This window comes from Muntiacus reevesi, chromosome 18, assembly GCF_963930625.1.
Source record: "Muntiacus reevesi chromosome 18, mMunRee1.1, whole genome shotgun sequence".
In the NCBI taxonomy this organism is placed as follows: Eukaryota; Metazoa; Chordata; class Mammalia; order Artiodactyla; family Cervidae; genus Muntiacus; species Muntiacus reevesi.
Genome location: NC_089266.1, coordinates 13,863,534 through 13,885,914, shown reverse-complemented (window position 1 = coordinate 13,885,914; position 22,381 = coordinate 13,863,534). Strand labels below are relative to the sequence as shown.

The 22,381-nt window shown below is 38.2% G+C and overlaps 1 protein-coding gene across 1 annotated transcript in view; it reads right to left on the bottom strand.

The window, feature by feature from the left end:
• Positions 1-22,381, bottom strand: part of SMURF2 (SMAD specific E3 ubiquitin protein ligase 2) — a 109,282-nt gene that overhangs the window by 37,593 nt on the left and 49,308 nt on the right. The window contains exon 2 of the mRNA XM_065908530.1: positions 5,207-5,245. Within this exon, the coding sequence (XP_065764602.1) occupies positions 5,207-5,245 (39 nt within the window). The remainder of the gene's footprint in view (positions 1-5,206; positions 5,246-22,381) is intronic.

Below are 22,381 nucleotides of genomic sequence, written 5' to 3'. Positions count from 1 at the left end.
GTCGTCATTCATCTTTACCAGCCCTTTAACCCCTGAGGGGTGAATGCCTAAAACACACCTGGCCCTCTCAGAGCTTTCCCAAGGCCTCCCTTAGTAGCTCAGTAAAAGAAAGAGCTTACTGAAGTTTTCACACGGGAACACAGGCTACCAAGAAATCAAATTACCCATAAAGTTCTTTACTGAATAACTACCATGAGTGATAAGAAACTGAAACAAAAAATTTAACACCCTGCCTTAAAAGAGCTTCCTATCTAACTGAGAATATTAAAACACCATGCATTATAAAAACCCCAAGATAAGCAAGTTTTTGACCATACTGATTATAAAGAAAACACTTATAATGCTATATCTGGCACTATTCTAAATGCTTTATGTATATTAAACCTCTTAATCCTCAAAATTACTCTATGGAGTGAATAATACTACTGTCTCTATTTTACTGATGAGGAAACTGAGGCACAAAGGGCTTAATTAACTAGCCTAAGGTCACACAGTAGTAGGTAGAGAGCCAGGGTCTGAACTGTAGACTCTTAAACCCAGGCACACACAGTCTGGTTCTTAATTTTACGCTCTTAATCATTACATTGTATCATACCTCTCATTTGCTACCTGGTTCAACAATGAGTACAAGAGCTCAGAAAAGCAGAACAATCTGAGTCTGAACAGTAGAGAAAGGCTCCCCACCTACCCCCGCTTTTTGAGGGGACGGGACTTCTCTGTGGTTTAAAAAACAAATGGATTCCCTGGTGGCTGAGACAGTAAAGCGTCTGCCTACAATGTGGGAGACCCGGGTTCAATCCCTGGGTCAGGAAGATCCCCTGGAGAAGGAAATGGCTATCCATTCCAACATTCTGGCCTGGAAAATCCCATGGACAGAGGAGCCTGGTGGGCTACAGTCCATGGGGTCGCAAGGAGTCGGACATGACTGAGCGACTTCACTTTCTAAAGAACAAACAGAAGGAGTACCAAACAGGGTGTAACAATACTCGAAGGGTTTTGAGCAATCTAATAAAAGCCATTGTGCTAAAGTGTGAAAAGTAAATACTGTTGGGGAGATCAGACTGATTAGTAAGAAAGGCGTAAAAGTCAGAAAATAAAGGCTTAGAATGACTTAAATGGAGAACAGGGAGCTGTTTCAGATTTTTGAGCATTGCTATAAAAATACTGTCGCATCCGTCTACTAGTGGTATCCAGAGAAGGAAAGATTAAAGGTACGGAGAAGCTGTTCTAACTTTCACACAGTAGGATGAGTAGAATTTTAAAATTCAGGGGAAGAAGGTGGACCAAAACAACAATTCAGGTGTTAGATATATTGGGATAGCATAGATTTCCCAGAGACAGCTGAAAATACTAAAAGGAAATACTGGTAAGTGTTGGTTGATAATTGCAGAAACTTTGTACCTTGATAACTATGCTAATTTTTTAAGTCAAGATACTAATCTGCCAACATTCAAGGCCAGACAGAAATCATCTAGCCAGTTCCCCAATTCTGATTCTGTGATATAGCAACTCCAAATAAGAGAAGACAAATATTTAAGAGTATTAAGTATTCAAGAAAAACCTCGGCAAGTGAGGGTATCAATCTGTGTAACTATGTATTTCTCACAGTTTAGCACTATTAATATGAGTACTTCAATAAATCCTAACCATTTGTAAATGCATCTAATGGAAGAATACTTTCCCCTCTACTTGCAGTAGTAATAATTTTTATAATCCATTTTATCTGGTTCTTTTGATTCTACTATCTAAACAAATAAACATATAAGTGTATGTCTCTAAGTAAAAACAAAACCAAAAAAATTACATTTCTAGCTTTCCTCTTAAATGTTGCCTAACTAGTTAAAGAGTCAAGACTGAGAAAAACAACTTTTTCACACATAAGTCACTAGATGTGACTTCTAGATCCTTATTTAAGTATGAAAGTCTGAATCTCACCTTCCTATGTTCCCTTCTGTTATATAATACAAAGTACAAGCTCTTTTCCCTAACAAAAAAATACCTGGGTTTCAACTTACCTGATTATTTTATCCTACAAGAATTTAATGTGAGAGTCAAGTTCCCCTAATGCAGTCAGAAGATAAAGTTTTCACAAGTTGTTGAGACCTCTAGTGGTAAATATAAAGTGTCTATTTTCTATACTTTTTAAAAACTTCTCAATTCTCCCCATCATTTCTGAGTCATATAAAATAGCTAAAACTCAGGAACTTCCTCACTACAGTAATGCACTTAACAAGCTGCAAATAATGAGACAAAATTTTCCACTTAAAAGTGAGTTACTCAGCAGAGAAAATAAAGCTTTTTCTTTGACTGGGGTGGGGGAGGAAAAAACATTCAACCGAATGCGCGGGAGCTCCGTGACTTCAATTTGGCCTACACAGCACCTTAACAAAGCATCTTACACACAAAGATTTTATTTAAATGTTGCATAAAAGACAAAAAGAACTTGACACTAATAAAAACATTCTTTTAAAAACAAAATGAATATGTTCTTTTTCATAGCTGAGTTATATTCCATCCCCTGGAGAAGTGAATGGCTAACCCACTCCAGTATTCTTGCTTGGAGAATTCCATGGACAGAGGACAGGTGTGTCCATGGAGTCACAAAGAGTTGGACACGACTGAGTGACTTTAATATTCCACTGTATATATGTAGAGGCCAAAACAATATTGAAGCAATTATCCTCCAATAAAAAAAGAGAAAAAAAAAAACACTAACAACAGATACTATTAAAGAAACACAATGGATAAAGGGATAGATATGTAATGAAGTTAATGACAAAATGTAGATGATGGATATTCACTGTAAAATTCTTTACATGTTCCTATGTGTTTGAAATTTTTTTCTGCCAAAATTTGAGAGGAAGCGGGGGTGTAATATTTTTAAAAGCCAGTAAGCCTTAAAATAGTTCCAAAAGATGAGTTAGCAAAACTTTTCTCAGAAAAGGTAGATTGTCTCAAAGCAAAGGTAGTATTATCTCAAATTATACAAATTACAAAAGACAACACATGTCTGTGCATTTTTTCCTATAGTTAAATATATATAGTATCAGCCTATAGTCATGCTTCATATTAAAATTTACATTTTCATTCAACATTACTTAAATTGATCTACAAGCAAAAAGAACTATATTGCAGTATCAATGATAACAGCATTCTGATCAATAAAAACACACTCTCACTCAAATTTAATTGAGAGATTTAGGAACTATTATTCAACTCTTTCTCTGAAATTGATATGGGCAACCCTCAACATATAAACATATCAAAAATAAATATATCTGCCACAGAGGGAGGACTGTGCCAGCGTGAACCTGGGGTGTTCCATCCCCAGCTGAGTCCCTCCTGAAAGCCTCACGAATGGGTTTCCTGTTTTCCCCACCAGGCCATCAAGCGTTTTCTCCATCCTGGGTTTCAAAGATAATCACAAATTTCCTTTAGTTTTCTTATCCCTGAAGCATCCTCACAACTCAAGGATTTTTAATCAATTTTTATTGCTTACACCAATAAAAAGGGGAAAGGTTTCCTTCTTTCCTTCTTTTTTTTCACATACAACTTATGGACAGATAAAGATAATGTAATTGGTAATAACAGGCTCTCAGGGGCTTACAAAGAATTAGAGTAAGATTCCTCTAGATTTCCTAGGAAGACTGAGACAAAGATATCTGATGCTTTATTGAAGAAGGTGTCTTGGGACTCCAGAGGAAGGAAAAGAATTTGGGAAGGAAGGCAAGGAGATAAAACTGAAGATTTTGTCTTTAAAACCAGAGCATTGAAAGGGAGGCGGGAGGAGGGATCGGGATGGGGAACACATGTAAATCCATGGCTGATTCATGTCAATGTATGGCAAAAACCACTACAATATTGTAATTAGCCTCCAACTAATAAAAATAAATGAAAAAAATAAAAAATAAAACCAGAGCAGTTGTCCTGTAAGTGGGGGTGGGTAAACGACACCTCACTTTCACTCCCTCTTCTCCTTGTCACCTGCCTATCCAATCCTACCTTGGATCAATCTTAAGGAAGGTAAAAGGAGTACACATTAGTTTATATTATCGGCTACAGGGAAGAGGCGGATAGTTCAGTAGCCACTGTGAAGGTGACACTGACTGGGGGCAGCGAGGAAAGAGGTCACTGGCCTCTCCTCCTGTGACATGCTGCAGGGTAAGAGAAATATGGTACATAAACTGGAAACCACTTCACTATATCCCAAATTATCCTGTTTAATTGCTTTACCATATAAGCATACCATAATTTACATAGTTAATGTTATTTTATAAACTTTAAGGTGCTCCTCTAGGAAGCATGAAGTAATTAAAAATTTAAGTGGAATGAATTAAATATAATTTAAAATAGATCAAGAGCTTATTACTTCTTTTTTTTTAATTTTTTTTTTATTACTTCTTTTAATCAAACCTTGAAAATTAAAATTAAAGTTATATGTTAATTAGCATATAGCCAGTTTTTGCTGGCTGGTAGGACCTGAACTTTAAAAATGAACTTCTCTATTTCTAACTTGAAATATTTTGTCTATCAAATTTTGCTGGCTTAGACTTTTTTTTTAACAAAAAAATTATATCATTTTTACTCAAAAATTTAAAGCTAATGTGAAGTCTAATATTATAGGGTAAAGATTTTAAATATGTGTGAGGGGCACTTCCCAATCCTCCCTCACAAAACTTAATCCTAAATAAAGCCACAAAAAAATATCACAACTGATCGGCAAAGACACTGCAAATACAGTAAGTAAATGTCTCTTTTGGCGTCTGAGACATTATGAGCTTCTATGATCAAATGAGGCAGGGATTTCTTTCCTACACCCTGGAAATTCCAAGCAGGCTGAATGACTTCACTGCATTCTAATAACTCCTGAAGGCATGGGTAAAATTTCTACAAAATGTTAGGGAGAAAGTGTTTACAAAATAATCTCATATCTCTTCTAGAAATCTAGTAGTATGCACACCTTCAGTATACTTCACACACACACACATTTCACACAAACATGCTGGGGACCTCAGTAGATAAAGGGAAAGGGGCTACAGAGCACAAAATCCTCTTTAAGAAATGTAACGTCAAAAGGCTCAGTCAAAGAACTCATAAAACAATAAGTATATTTCTGAACAGAGAAATCCCTAAACCAGACAATTTTGAAAATGCTTTGCAAAAAAATCTACATACAATATACAAGATTTAAAGTTAATTTACTTACGGAAAAAATCCTTTTTCACCAAGTTTTTTGCACAGAGTACTGTAAAAAAAAAACAAAAAATACATGGGAAGAATTAAAATGGTGAGGCCGCACTGTCAAACATTTTGAAACACTAGTGAATAATAATTAAACACTATTTATAGCAAGGTATGAAATACGATCACAATCTTTGATTAAAGCTTAGCAAAAGACAGCTGAACCAGTGGCTGGCTGCAACTTCACCAATGATTACCAGTAACAGGTGAGGGCAAGAAAGTTTATAAATCTGGTATTCTAACAAAGAACCAATTCCTATCTTCCATCAAGATCTAGTCTCAGAGTAGCTTCATAGCAAGGGAAAAAAACAGTTCTGAGGAGGAAATAGATAAATTAGGATTAATATACATATATTTTAAGGGTAAAATAATTTTATATTGAAGAGGATCATAAGTAAAATAAAGCTTAAATGATATAGATGACATTTAAAAAAAAATAACATCGTTATTTCTCTCCATCTAAACTCCACAGAAACACTGGCTAAATGACAAGACAGACAATGTCTTCCAAAAACTAAAAGTTAATATATTAAGACAGATATCCCAAATCCACATTCTCTGGATTACCCTGCATTAAATGATTACTTACACGGTGATGGCTGCATAGCCTTGTGAATAAATCAATTCTAAAATCACTGGACTGCACATGCTTTAGAGGGATAAATTTTACAGTACATGAATTACATGTCAATTTAAAAACCTCTGCCTATGCAATCATTGAACTTCTGTAATTCAAACTTGTTACAAGTGAAGGGAAACCACCAATGTCCATATATTTATATTTTAATTTATAAAATATCTATGAAAGTAATGTGTGACTAATTTCTACCCACTTCTACTGACAGTTTTAAATGGTTTGTTCAATTAGTTGCACTTATTGGAAGTTTAGCGTGTAAAATTTCACGAAACAAACCTTGGGAACAAGTCTAAATAAATGAACCACTGTTAAAAGTGCAAATAAAAATAATCTTGAAGACAGATGCCACTGATAAATGAATAAAATTTATTAAGTAAGCACAAGAAACTGACTTACTAGTCAGGGTCTCTCAGGCCCTGTGTTAGAGACAGTTTAGGAACATAAAAACTCAATCATGAAAACCAAGACTATAATTCAGAATACCAAATCAGAACGCTGGTTGAGGAGAACACCTCCCGAGGGACTTCCCTGGGGTCCAGCGATGAAAACTCTGCACCTCCACTGCAGGCGCTGTGCATGCAAGCCCTGGTTGGGGAACTAAGATCCACTATGCCTTGTGGCACGGTCAAAAAAAAAAAAAATCTTTTTTAAAACAAGAAAACCAAGAACAGGGGTGCTGTTGTCATAGAGAACTTGGAATCTGATCTGATAAAACATTAAAAAAAAAAAAAAACCTCCCTCAACTTGTGTTATCATCACATAAACTGAACAGAATTCTCAGCAACACAGGTTGCTGTTTAGTCACTAAGTCGTATCCACCTCTTTTTCGATGCCATGAACTGTAGCCTGCTAGGCTCCTCTATCCGTGGGATTTCTCAGATTAGAATATTGGCTGCTGCTAAGTCGCTTTAGTCGTGTCCGACCCTGTGCGACCCCACAGACGGCAGCCCACCAGGCTCCCCCGTCCCTGGGATTCTCCAGGCAAGAGTACTGGAGTGGGGTGCCATTGCCTTCTCTGTTAGAATACTGGAGTGGGTTGCTATTTCCTTCTCCAGGGGCTCTTCCCTACCCAGGGACTGAACACATGTCTCCTGCATTGGCAGGCAGATTCTCTACCACTGAGCCACCAGGGAAGCCATACAACACATATATAAATCCACATCATAACCTGCAGTATTGACAAGGTATTGGTAATTTTTAAACCACCATTCTATGATTCAAAACATAAATAACTGCACATCCTACTTCAGAGAAAAAAATACACGGGAAGTTCTCCAACTTCTTGTCAACAAGCCTACAAACACACTGTTTTAACACTCGTTATTTTTTCCTTCCTTCTGCTTACAATGTTCACTCTCCTAAGGGCATCCTTCCGATTGTGCTATGGATTTCATACCCAACCCATCCCTTTCTCAAGAACTTGTCCCCCATTTCCTCTAGTGATGGCCCCGTCCGTATTTACATACACCAAAGTCTTGCCCATGCCTCTCCACTCCAGCCACCATCTTACCTCTTTTCTTCCAAAACGGAACTACTTCCTAAAACACTGTGTACACTTTGGGACTTCACTTCTTTAACACCCACTAATGCCTCAATTAACTGTAGTTTGGCTTCTCCTCTCACCATTGCCTCTACACTGCTTCTCCAAAGCACTGGGGACCTAATTACTAAATCCATCCAATCGACGCTTTTCATTCTTTATTGCACTTGCCCCTGAGGGGCATTTGCCACTACTGACTAGTCCCTCTTCTGGAACCCCTCTCTACTTTTGGTTTCTGCTTAACACCCAACATAAAATTTACATCAAGTGTAATTTTTTAAATTAAGTTATTTTTAATTGGAGGATAACTGCCTTACAATATTGTGTTGGCTTCTGCCAGATAGCAACATGAATCAGCCATAGGTTTGCATATGTCCCCTCCCTCTTGAATCTCCCTCTCACCTCCCAACCCATCCCACCCCTCCAGGTTGTCACAGAGCCCCGGGTTTGAGCTCCCTGCATCATACAGCAAATTCCCACTGGCTGTCTAATTTTACAAACGGTAGTGTGCATGCCTCAATGCTACTCTCTCAATCTGCCCCACCCTCTCCTTTCCCGCCTGTGTCCACAAGTCTGTCCTCTACGTCTGTGTCTCACTGCTGCCCTGCAGACAGGTTCATGAGTACCATCTTTCTAGATTCCACTTATATGCATGAACATACAATATTTATCTTTTTCTTTCTGATTTACTTCACTCTGTATAATAGGCTCTAGGTTCATCCACCTCATCAGAACTGAGTCAAATGCATTCCTTTTTATGGCTGAGTAATACTCCATTGTGTATATGTACCATAAACAACTCAAGTATAAAATTTATTCTAAGTCTTCTTTGCCAGATCTCTCTCCTTTGCTCCATCCATAAAAGTTGAGGTTCTTCAGAGATGTACCTTACTCAGGTCCTCTTTTACTCTGTAACCTAAGAAGCACAGATGTCCATCCTATAAATCTTGGAATTATATGTAAACTGTTACATGCTCAACAAAATATTAGCAAACTGAATCCAACAACACATAAAGAAGATCATATACCACGATCAAGCTAGATTCATCCCACAGTCACAAGGATGGTCCAACATATGAAAATCAATCAACGTAATACATCACATCAATGAAAGACCAAAAAAAAGCCACATTATCATCTCAATGGGTGCAGAAAAAACATTTGATAAAATTCACTATCCATTCATGACAGAAACTACAGAGAAAACATTTCTCAACATAATAAAAGCTATTTATGACAAACCCACAGCCAACATAACATTCAACATTGAAAAGCAGAAAGACCTCCTGCCAAAATCTGGAACAAGACAAGGATGTCCACTCTCACTTCTATTCAACCAGCATTGATGCAGATGACATGATACTACTATACATTAGAAAACACTAAAGACACACATAAAACCCACTAGTACTCTTAAATTCAGCAAGGTATCAGAATACAAGATTATCGTGCAGAAATCTGTCACATTTCTTTACACTAACAGTGAAATATGAGAAAGAACAAGGAAAAAAAAATCTCTTCTGAAATTGCATCTAAAAAAAAAACACCATAGGAATAAACCTCACCAAGGAGGTAAAAGACTTCTATGCTGAGCACTATGAAACACTCATAAAGGAAACTGAAGAGGACTCAAAGATGGAAAGCAGCGTCCCTGGTGGTTCAGTGGTTAAGAATCCACCTTGCAATGCAGGGACACTGGTTCAATCCCTGGTCCCAGACCACATGCAGTGGAGCAACTAAGCCTGTGTACCACAACTACTGAGCCCATGCTCTAGAGCCCACGAGCCACAACCACTGAAGCTCTACAGCCTGTGATCTGCAACAGAGAAGCCGGTGCATGAGAAGCCTGAGCACCGCACCAAGAAAGTGGCCCCCACCTGCTCCAACTAGACAGTAGCCCCCGATCGCTCTAACTAGCGAAGTCCACATGTAGCAATGAAGACTCAGCACAGACAAAAATAAAAACAAACAACAAAGAAATGGAAAGATATCCCATGCTCTTGGATTCGAAGAACACTGTTAAAATGGCCATACTACTCAAGGCCATCTACAGATTTAATGTTATCCCTATCAAATTACCCACGGCATTTTTCCCAGAACCAGAACAAATAAACCTAAAATTTTTATGAAACCATCAAAGAATCAGAATTGCCAAAGCAATCCTAAGGAGAAAGAACAAAGAAGGAGGCATAACTTTCCCAAACCTCAAATAATACTACAAAGTTACAGTAATCAAACAGTACAGTACTGCCACAAATACATATGGATCAGTGGAACAGAACAGAGCCCAGAAACAGACCTGCAAACCCATAGTCAATTAATCCATAACAAGGCAAGAATATACAATGGAGTAAAGACAGTCTCTTCAACAAGTGGTACTGGAAAAACTGGAGAGCCACATGTAAATCACTGAAGTTAGAACAGTCTCTCACACCATACACACAAAAAATCTTAAACTGGCTTAAAGATTTAAATATAAGACATGACACCATAAAACTCCCAGAAGAGAATACAGGCAAAGCATTCTCTGACATAAATCATATCAATGGTTTCTTGGGTCAGTCTCCAAGACAACAGAAATAAAGCAAAAATAAACAAACGGGACTAATCAAATTTATAAGCTTTTACACAGCAAAGAAAATCATAAACAAAAAAACAACCTACAGAATAGGAGAAAACATTTGCAAACAATGCAACCAACAAGGGCTTAATTTCCAAAATATACCAACAGCTCATAAAACTCAGTAAGAAAAACAAACAAACAAAAAAACCCAGTCAAAAAATGGGCAGAAGATCTCAACTACTAGTAAAGGAGTAGTAATACTACTCCAAATAAGATATACAGATGGCCAACAGACACGTGGAAAGAGGCTCAACACTAATATTAGAGAAATGAAAATCCAAAATACAATGAGGTTATCACCTCACCCCAGTCAGAATGGCCATCATTAAAGAGCCGACAAATAATAAATGCTAGTGAGGGTGTGAAGAAAACGGAACCCTCCTACACTGTCGGTGGGGATGAAGCTGGTGCAGCCACTATGGAAAACAATATGGAGGTTCCTCAAAACACAGAGTTGCCACATGATTCAGTAATCCCACTACTGGGCATATATCTGGAGAGAATGTTAATTCCAAAAGATACGTGTACCCCAATGTTCATAGCGGCACTACTTACAATAGCCAAGACAAGGAAGCAACATGAATGTCCATCAACAGATAAATGGATTAAAAAGATGTGATACACACATACACAGGAATACTACTGAGCCATAAAAAAAGAAAAACTGCTATTTGCAACTACATGGGTGGACGTAGAGTTTACCATACTTTAAGTGAAGTAAATCAGAAACAGAAAGACAAATACTATATGCCATCACTTATATGTGAAATCTAAGATATGATACAAATGAACTTATTTACAAAACAGAAAGAGATTCACAGACATAGAGAACAAACTTACGGTTACCAAAGCAGAAAAGGGTTAGCGGAGGGATAAATTAGGCGTTTGGGATTCAAACAGATAAACAACAAGGTACTACTGTATAGCACAGGGGACTATATTCAATATCTTGAAATAAACCAGAGTGGACGAGGAAAATAAAAATTGTTATATCCATGTGTACTCTTCTGGGGAGAAAGTTCATAGTTATGACAGTTTGACAAAGCTCCTCCTGTCTTGAAAAATAAATTTGAAGAGCCATTTTTCATACATTCTCCCTGGTCTTTACCATTTTGATGACACCTCAATCTATAACCCAACCCTCAGCTCTCTCTTGAACTCCAGGTCCATACAGGCACACCAAATACACCCTCAAATAAAAGTCACTATCCCCCTTTCCCTCAAACTCCTTCTCCAGTTAACTTTCTTTCAATAAATATCTTTGCTTTCCACCCAGCCAGAAACCTCCGCAGCAACCTTCACTACACTACCCCCTCCCCACCTCTTGGCAATTAACATTTCCAACCAACTCTGCCTCTAAATATCCTTCATCTGTCCACTTCTCAATATTATTACTGCCATTACACCTATGCAGACCACCATCAACTACTGTTTAAGTCATTACAACAGCCTCCCAATCAGTCCCCTGCCTTAAGCCTCAACTGCCTCCAATCAGGTCTCCACACTAGACCTAAAATGATCTTTCTAAAAATATTATTTAATTCATTCCATCCATTTCTCTTCCTATAACGTTCCAAAACATGTGTAAAACACTCCTCAAAACAGTCCTTCCACTGGTGCTCTGGACCACATACCCAACCCTCCCACTTTCTCAGGAACCTCGTATCTCTTGTCTCCTCTATTGACCTCCATCCTTAATACTGCCAAGGTCTTCAAGCCCAAAACCTATTTGGCTTACAAGCCCATCAGACCCTGGCTCCTGCTTACCTCTCTGACCTTGTTGTCCATCACCACCCCTCTTCTTCAAGCATCCAAGTCCAAGATCCAGCCACACTAAACCTTCACATTCTAAAATATATTCTCTCACCACAGCCTTCATGTGCCATTCTCTCTGCCCGAAACATCTGCCCCAGGCTCCTTCAACTACCCATATTTAGGTCTCAAAAGAGAAGGAAGCTTTTCAGAACATGTTTCTCTCAACCTTTTGCCCACTTGTATTTCCACAGAAGCCCATACTTATCCCAAGCACTTGTCGCACGTTACTATGTTTTTAAGTTTAGAATGTTGCTTGTAACCAGAGCTGGTAAACTCCATTCAGCATAAATCATGTCTGCATCATTTCTTTACACCCCCGCACCAAGCAAACACTGCACCAGACATTCAATGGGCACTTGGTAAAATGCTACATGAGTAAAAACAAACTCCAAAATAATCTAAAATAATTTCACTGAAAGGGGGACTTCTTATACTATGTGGTAGATTACCAGTCTGCAAGTAATCATAGTTTTGGCTTATACAACGTTATTATCATTTCCCGCTATTTAAAAGATACTCATCAGATCATATTTGACATCTTTTCTTTTAACCACAAGTATGATGTTGCTAATATATGACTAAGTTTTAAAGAGTAACTGAAAAAATCAAAAGAAGAAAGAACTTTAAAGTCAGGTTCAAAGTTTATAAAGAGAAATTATAGCAACTCTGAGACTAAGGAAAATAACACAAGAGAAACAAGATTAATTTAAAACAAAGAAATATCAAGTCTGGTCAGAGTGCCAACTTTAACACTACATTTCAACAGCTCCAGACAATCTTTTAATTATTTACATCCTAGTAGCAAAAGAGTGCACTTGTAAATCTTCAAACGAAATTTTCAACCACCATTTGAGATTCTGGTATTTATTCACATAAATTCCATTTTAGCCCTTGGAGTCTTTACTGTTCCTTTTCTTGGGAGTGTACTCTGGGTCCTAGAACCATAGCCCACTGCTCTTTTCATCCTCGGTACCAATCGTAAGAGCTCAGTAAATGCTCAGTGAGGTAATGAATTTCACTAGGACAAACTCCTATTTGTCACTGTAACAAATTCTCAACTAAGGAGGTATACATCAGAATCTCCTGAGAAATATATGTATAATATTACAATGTGTTTTTATATTTGTAGTGTAATTTAACATTTATATTTGCACAAATTTATATCTGTCAATCTACCACTTTTTGTAACAGAAACTATAGAAAGTTGAGCCAAGACTAGGAATTGTGGCACTAGGGAAGGGTAGCAGTGAGGAAGAACTTCCATTTTTGTTTTATAAATGATTATTACAGGAGAGAGGTAAAAATAATGTTGAGAAACACAGGAATTGAGAAATTACAGGAAGGGACTAGCAGGAGAGAAATCTTGTAAGGTGGGTGTGAGGGCCAGAACAAAGGCTAAAGAGTATAGACTTACCCCTAGACAGATATCAATATTTAAAAATTTTCAATGTTTAGTAAGTTTTCTCTTGAAATAAGTTACAAAGAAAAGTACATAATTCTTAAGAATATAACTCAATGAACTTCCACTAATTTCTGTATTGAAACATTATACAGGACTTCAGATATTTAACAGCCATATGTCAATTTTGAGTAATGTGAACTACAGCATTACACCAGCACAGTACCACCATTTCGGATTCCATTAGGGACCAAGTCTCACACAGCCTGTAGATTTATACTAGATTAATTTTACGAGACTAATATAATCATGCTACTACCCTTCTCAAATTGCTTCCAAGCATTTCTCACTCCTAAGTCTATTCTCCCAAAACCTAAACCTGTTCTAGCTATTCTATTCTTCAGCAGATAGGTGGGTTTGAAATAGAGGAGATAATCAAAATAAGGTAAGACCAGCCTTGCTGGTACACTGGTAACTCCTCCTGTATTTCACATACAAGTAGATGTGACCATCTTGAGATGCTCAATGAGAAGGGAACACTCCTTCATTCACATTTCCTGAACAGCTGCTTGGTGCCAAGTGCGACCACAGATTCTGCAGATACAAAGATAAATAAGACACAGTCCTCTGCGCTCAGAGCTTGTTGGTCAGGTACAATTCAAATATCATGCCATAAATGCCTTTCTTTGTTGCTGTTTTCTCAAGCAATATTTTTAAATTTCACAAAAATCTTCTTCAGTATATTTTATTTGAGGCAGTGATTGGAGGAAACCATGTCCAGAAGTTCAGATGCAATAAATATTACCATTTAAGTTGGTAATTCCTTTTTCTGGTTGGAAAAGTTATCTATATGTAACACACGATCTAATAATACCAGAGTACAACTCCCCACTGTAGAAACAGAATATCACTGCTGCTCTGACTGAGCTGTGCTCATAATGCACGGCTGCCTATACTAAACCTGAATTAAACTCCCAACTGCCCAGCATCTTCTTGCCAAAAATTCCCCTTCCTCCTCCAGACTGGAGTTGCATTCCAATTACACTGCTGATTGGAATGAGGCTGTTTGAGAGAAAGAAAAAAAAACCACTCAGACATCCCATTTTCCTTTGCCCCACAAAAACAGATTTTATAATATAGCACTGTTTGTTCAAGCTGTACAAACTATTTTTCAACAGAGTAGACTACTTTTGCATTTTCTCTGAATTTATATTAACATTGCAAAACAAAACTGAAGTTGAGGACAGCACTCCTATACACATTCCAACAGGATGGCCTAGTGCTTTAAAGATGTCTACAATATGCACCCTTCCTGATCCATTGGATCATGACAGAAATTTACATCTTTCTGCTCCAAGAAAACAACCTCTACTTCAACTCCTAAGCACAAAATTTAAGTTCTATTGAAAACTTGTATACAATATAATTTTTATACCTATGTGCTTCAGTTTTTTGCTTGAAACAGGAGCCCTACATAAAGATTCATATTCAACAGCATTATTATCCCAAAAAAAGCATTATTACAAAAGGCTATACTTAGCAGAAATATCAAATACAACCATATATGCACAATAACAAAATACTGATATTTATTAAGGATGACAAACAGTATGCTGAAATATAACCATTAAAATTATGTAAATATTTATTGACAAGAAAATATTTTAATATGCTGTTAAGAATAAAACTCCATTTATTCATAAAATGAAAAGGAACTTTAGTAAAGAATACAAAAAGATTGGATAACATTTATTGAATATTTACTATGTGCAAGTATAAACCAATCATATGAAGTTAAGTAACAGTATTACCTACATTTTTCTTTTTTTTTTTTTTGGCCACACAGCATGGCATGTGGGATCTTAGTTCCCCCACTAGGGACTTGAACCCATGCCCTCCGCAGTGGAAGTGCACAGTCTTAACCACTGGATCGCCAGGGAAGTCCCTACTACATTTTAGAGATGAAGAAACTGAAGTTTAGGCATAAAGAACTTGCCAAAGATTACACTGTAAATGCTAGAGTGAAGATAACAATACAAATAGTCGATAATAATCACAGAATCCAAACTCTTAACCATCATACATACAGCTAAACAGTCTGTCAGGTTAGCTCTTCCCTTTTAAAGGAACTTAATGTGGAAAATTCTTCAAGAGATGGGAATACCAACCACCTGACCTGCCTCTTGAGAAATCTGTATGCAGGTCAGGAAGCAACAGTTAGAACTGACATGGAACAACAGATTCGTTCCAAATTGGGAAAGGAGTACGTCAAGGCTGTATACTGTCACCCTGCTTATTTAACTTACATGCAGAGTACATCATGTGAAATGCTGGACTGGATGAAGCACAAGCTGGAATCAAGACTGCCAGGAGAAATATCAATAACCTCAGATATGCAGATGACACCACCCTTATGGCAGAAAGTGAAGAAGAACTAAAGAGCCTCTTGATGAAAGGGAAAGAGGAGAGTGAAAAAGCTGGCTTAAAAATCATGGCATCCGGTCCCATCACTTCATGGTAAATAAATGGGGAAACAGTGGAAACAGTGACAGACTTTTTGGGGGGGGGGGGCCTCCAAAATCACTGCAGATGGTGACTGCAGTCATGAAATTAAAAGACGCTTACTCCCTGGAAGAAAAGTTATGACCAACCTAGAGAGCATATTAAAAAGCTGAGACATTACTTTGCAGAAAAAGCTCCGTCTAGTCAAAGCTATGGTTTTTCCAGTAGTCATGTATGGATGTGAGAGTTGGGACTATAAAGAAAGGTGAGCACTGAAAAATTGATACTTTTGAACTGTGATGTTGGAGAAGACTCTGAGAGTCCCTTGGACTGCAAGGGGATCCAAACCAGTCCATCCTAAAGGAAATCAGTCCTGAATATCCGTTGGAAGGACTGATGTTGAAGCTGAAGCTCCAATACTTTGGCCACCTGATGCGAAGAACTGACTCATTTGAAAAGACCCTGATGCTGGGAAAGATTGAGGAAGGGAGAAGGGGATGACAGAAGATGAGATGGTTGCATGGCATCACCGACTCAATGGACATGCTGCTGCTGCTGTTGCTGCTAAGTTGCTTCACTCATGTCCAACTCTGTGCGACCCCACAGACGGCAGCCTACCAGGCTCCTCCGTCCATGGGACTATCCAGGCAGGAACACTGGAGTGGGTTGCCATTGCCTTCTCCCAAAGGACATGAGTGTGAGTAAACTCTGGGAGCTGGTGATGGATAGGGAGGCCTGGCGTGCCACAGCCCATGGGGTTGCAGAGTCGGACACGACTGAGCAACTGAACTGAACTGAACATGCTGAAGCAATTACTGGTGATACAGGTTCACAAAATGGTTAACAGAAACCCAGATTGCAAAAGGACCTATTCCAAAAGATGAGCAATTTTTTTCAATAGACTATAGTTTACCTCTACAATCATATTAGATCTCCTTTTAACTAAATGTCTTGCTACAATGCCATTTAGTCAAGGAATTTCAGGCAATTCATTTCATGCACGTTACAAAACAAACTGGGTCTCTAAGTTTAGCTTAACGTTTTTAGTATCTGATGGGTAACTAATTTAATTAGTATACAGATGATGTATTAAAGATATAGGTTCTACCACAATGATGTAAATATTCTTACTTAAAGGAAAAAAAGATAAAGTGTCAACATTTAAGTATTTCAAAGGCAAAAGTGATTCTTAAGTTAACCAACTGAAAATGACCCATGTAGTTCACTCACATCAAACAACTTTAATTACCTTAAAAAGACTGGAGGCAATTTTAAAATAAAGCTTCTATTACAAACACAATTATCAAGTTTTGGCATTAAAAAAAAAATAAAGGTTCTGCTAAAGCCAAGCAACATTCAGTATGAAATAAATGTAAAGCATGCGGTCTAGGTACTTGGGAGGTAGCAGGAATGCTGTAGATGCTGTTACTATAAGAAATTCTCTGGGGACTTCCCTGCTGGCCCAGTGGTTAAGACTCTGAGCTCCCAATGCAGGGGGCCCAGGTTTGATCCCTGGTCAGGGAACTAGATCCCACATGCTGCAACTAAGAGCTGGTGCAGCCAAATAAATGAATAAATATTAAAAAAAAAAAAAAAAAGAAAGAAAGAAACTCTCTGAAAGTATTTCTGATGTCTTAAGCAGACATCCTTGAATTCTTTTCTCTACTTTAGGGATGAAAATACACAGACGTACTATCCTTCATTCATAAGGACGGTAAATTCACTAAGACTTAAGGACCTCCAATGCAGTCTGCAGACTGAATACTATCAGGCTAGTGCTATTGGAGACAGTCACTGCACGTTCTTGACTGGACACCTTCATTCAAACAGATCCATTTCATAACTGATAGCTGCTCAAGAGACAGGTCTACTGTATCTAAACTTCACCACACAGTAATTTACTTTCTTCATCAAAACGTCAAGAGAAGGAAGCCTTAGTATAAAATTCAAGTATATAGTTGCAGTGAAGCCTGAACATTATTCTTCCTGTAGGGGAAAAGCTGAGTCAGTTTCTGGCCACTCCCAAATGTGTGTCCTTTACCCTCTTTCTCTAGAGATGCGCAGAGACACCATACTATAGTGTTAAGATACAAACACGACATAACGCTAAACACTCTGAGTCAGAATGCCTGGGTTTGAACCTGGTGCTGTCACTTATTAACTTGTGACCCTGAACAACTACTTAAAGCCTGTTTACCTCAGATATCTCATCTGTTACAGTGAAGATACTAGGAGCTACTTTTTAGTATTGTTTTAAAGATTAAATAAATTCAAACACATAAACACCTGGAAGAGTACCAGGTGCTCAAAAAATATTAGCTATTACTACTCTTTCTACTCTAAAATTTCTAATAGTTAATCCCCCAGGTTGCAAGCGTCTTGAACAGCAAGGAAGGGGCCTTCTCACAATCTTATGAGAATTCTGTCTTAGTTCAGGCTGCTGTAATACATGCTGCAGACTGGGTGGCTTAAACAACATTTATTTCTCACAGTTCTGAGGCTGGCAAGTCCAAGATCAAGGCACAGGCAGGTTCAGTGTCTGGTGAGGAGCCCCTTCTTGTTTTGCAGGCAGCCACCTTCTTGCTGTATCCTCATACAGCCACAAGAGGCAGCACCTCTCTTGAAGAGTACTAATACCAATCAAAGAGCCTCTTGATGAAGGTGAAAGAGGAGAGTGACAAAGTTGGCTTAAAACTCAACATTCAGAAAAACTAAGATCATGGCATCCAGTCCCATCACTTCATGGCAAATAGATGGGAAAACAGTGGAAACAGTGACAGACTTTATTTTGGGGGAGCTCCAAAATCACTGCAGATGGTGACTGTAGCCATGAAATTAAAAAAACGCTTGCTCCTTAGAAGAAAACTTATGACCAACGTAGACAGCATATTAAAAAGCTGAGACATTACTTTGCCGACAAAGGTCCATCTAGTCAAAGCTATGGTTTTTCCAGTAGTAAATGAGTGTAGGTATTCTGGACCCAGGTTCCATCCTCTTCTACAGACTCCTCATTTGGAGGCTGTTAAGAATCCTTTCTTTCTCTCTCATTAACTCCTCCACGGAAAATACCATTCTCTTTGTCCCCTCAAAGAAGCCCAGGATTCTTGTGCCTTTGCCTTTATTCAAAATACTCTCCCATCCCAAGTGCTGTTATTCTAACTCCTGGGAATTCTTTTATTTTTTGGCCATGCCAGCTGGCATGTGGGAGCTTAGTTCTCTGACCAGAGATCAAACCCACACCCCCTACCTTGGAAGCGCAAGTCTAAACCACTGCCAAGGAAGTCCCTATTCTAACTACTGACCCTCAAAATTTTACCCATTCATCACATTTCAACTCCATGTGAAAACTCTTATGATTTCTCCTCCTTTCTCACAATCTGATTTTGATCTCTCTCTTCCTGTGCACTTCCAGTTCTGGCTCTATTTGTTTTGTATGTCCCTTCTCATTGTGCTTGCATTAAACATACTCACATGATGTCTGACCCTTCCTTTTATGTCCCATTAAGCTGTAAGTTTCTTGAAAACAAAGTTTGGCTTATTTTTATTTCTCCTACAGTTTATTACATTCAATATGTACTCAAATATTTGCTCAATCAATGAAAATCCTCCAAAATGCACTGATGAGGTATAAGGATGAGCAAACTAAAAGGTAAACAATAAAACAAAACTCACTACTTCCTTTAGCCTAATTTTTGTTCAAAAAAATTGTTTCATTTAAATCAGGGTGGCTTCCTTAACTATTTGTAAGCACTCTCTTTTACCAGAGAGCTCAACTACCTACAAATTAACATCAGTGTAGATCACATAGATTAGTACCAACTATGCAGAGTCAGACACAACTAACAACTAACACACACACACACCAACATATGCAGAAACTGTATTTGTTAGAGTATTTCTATTCTATCGCCTTAAAGTCATGGTTCTCAAATTTCAGCATCACACCATCTGGAGTGCTCACTGAAATACAAGGAGGGGGCGCCTTTAGAGTTGCTAATTCATTAGGTCTGGAGGGAGCTGCTGGGACTAAATACCCAGGCGATGCTGCTGCTTCTGGTTTCTGTACCACATTTTGAAAACCACAGCAATAGAGTAATGTTCTTAACTTGCCAGGGGACGAGATGATAGTGGTAAAGGGCCACTTTGAAAATCTGATGAAACCGTGTCTTTACACCACACACACACACACACACACACAAACGTGTCCTTACACCACCCCCCACCACACACACACACACACAGTAAAGGGCCACTTTGAAAATCTGATGAAAACGTGTCCTTACACACACACAAAAGGGTTTAGGGAAATTCAGAAGCTCATCCACATTCCTCTTCCAGAGAATTCTAGGTTAAGAAACACATTAAAATCATGTTTTTCAAGTACACTTTGGAACTTTCACCTAGTTTATTTCACACATTCATCCTGGTTTTTTAAAGAGCACAGGCTTTTTCATTCTAATTACTAATTAACATAAAGAATCTGTTTTAGAAACCTACCTGAAAATAATTTCACCTTGTCATAAAAAAAAAAAAAGACCACATGATATCTACAAAACAGACAAAATTTGAATCTAGATTTAAACACAAAAGAAAAACATTTAGGAATAATTAAATTATCACATGAAAGACATACAAATACAGGTATGTACCAATACAGGTTTGTTTCAAAAACAAACAAGCCAACCACCTCTACATTACAGCTAACTAATTCTTTTCTATGAACAGTCATTTCATATGTACCAATACAGGTTTGTTTCAAAAACAAACAAGCCAACCACCTCTAGATTACAGCTAACAAATTCTTTTCTATGAACAGTCATTCCAAAAAGCACATACTGAGACCTACACGTATACTCCACCATACTAAAGACAAAGCTAAGAAACTCATTCCCTGAAAGCTCACTGGGCCACTGGAAAAATCCGGGTGCATAAGCACTTTTACATACAGCGTAATAATTAGATCATTTATCCTATAAGAGCAGAGCATTTAGGAATTTTGTTTCAAAAGGTTATTAGGTTTACTGTCCTCAAGAGTATCTCTTTCAGTGACTAAAATGTGACAGACACCATAATAAAATCTAAAATATGAAAAGCCATACTATTTCATTATTTATAGTTCATAAACCTTTATTTCCACATTTGGAAAGTTCTAGATAATGTTTTATTTTTAGTAAAGTGTTCTTTTATGGAAATTAAGGTGTTATTTTGGGTATGTAACTTTGATATCGTTGAAAACTGGGTATGTTACAGACTGAATGCTTGTGTCCCTCCAAAATCTGTCTAGTGAAAATGAAACCTAACCTCCAATGTGATGGTACTTGAAAGTGGGGCTGTGGGAGGCGATTTGGCTCTCTTTGAACTGACCAAGGCCATATAAAGAGGCCATTGGTGGGAATTTCAGTTGAGAGTCCCAGCTAAGCTCCCAGCAGACAGTCAGCTGAACTGCCAGAAATATTACTGAATAAACCTTCAGATAACATAGGCCCCAGCCCTTGAGACACCCCAGCTGATGCCGAGTGGGACAGACAAGCTGACCCTGCCAAGTCCTGAACAAATTACAAATTCTTGAGCAAATTCTTGTTGTTTCAAGCCACTAAGTTTTGGGGTGGTTTACTGAACATCAACCGATAACTAGAACACTATTAGATGAGTTAAGAACAGATTAATACCCGTTAAACAGACATTTTTCTCTACTAGATCACCTTTAAAAGTCTGTACCATACCCAGATTTCTCTAACACCCACACCCCTATATCCACACAACTACTTAAACTCTGATAAACCTTGACCTGGCAACCTCAGTTCTGTTCAGTTCACTCACTCAGTCGTGTCCAACTCTGTGCGACCCCATGAATCGCAGCATGCCAGGCCTCCCTGTCCATCACAAACTCCAGGAGTTTACTCAAACTCATGTCCATCGAGTCGGTGATGCCATCCAGCCATCTCATCCTCTGTCGTCCCCTTCTCCTCCTGCCCCCATCCCTCCCAGCATCAGGGTCTTTTCCAATGAGTCAACTCTTCGCATCAGGTGGCCAAAGTATTGGAGTTTCAGCTTCAGCATCAGTCCTTCCAATGAACACCCAGGACTGATCTCCTTCAGGATGGACTGGTTGGATCTCCTTGCAGTCCAAGGGACTCTCAAGAGTCTTCTCCAACACCACAGTTCATAAGCATCAATTTCTCGGCACTCAGCTTTCTTCACAGTCCAACTCTCACATCCATACATGACCACTGGAAAAACCATAGCCTTGACCAGATGGACCATTGTTGGCAAAGTAATGTCTCTGCTTTTTAATATGCTATAGGAAAAAATAAAGCAGACATTTTTCTCTACTAGACCACCTTTAAAAGTCTATACCATACCCAGATTTCTTTAACACCCACACCCCTATATCCACACAACTACTTAAACTCTGATAAACCTTGACCTGGCAACCTCACCTGATGCCAATCCAGAATCTGAGTGACATAATCTTAACTTAACATAATCCAGAATCTGAGTGACATAATCTTAATCTTAATACTACATACAACAGAGGTAGTTAAGACATCATAATTCCATACCACATGTATACCACAGACTATCTCTAGCCAGCCCAGTGCTTACCAACCAACAAACCTAGAT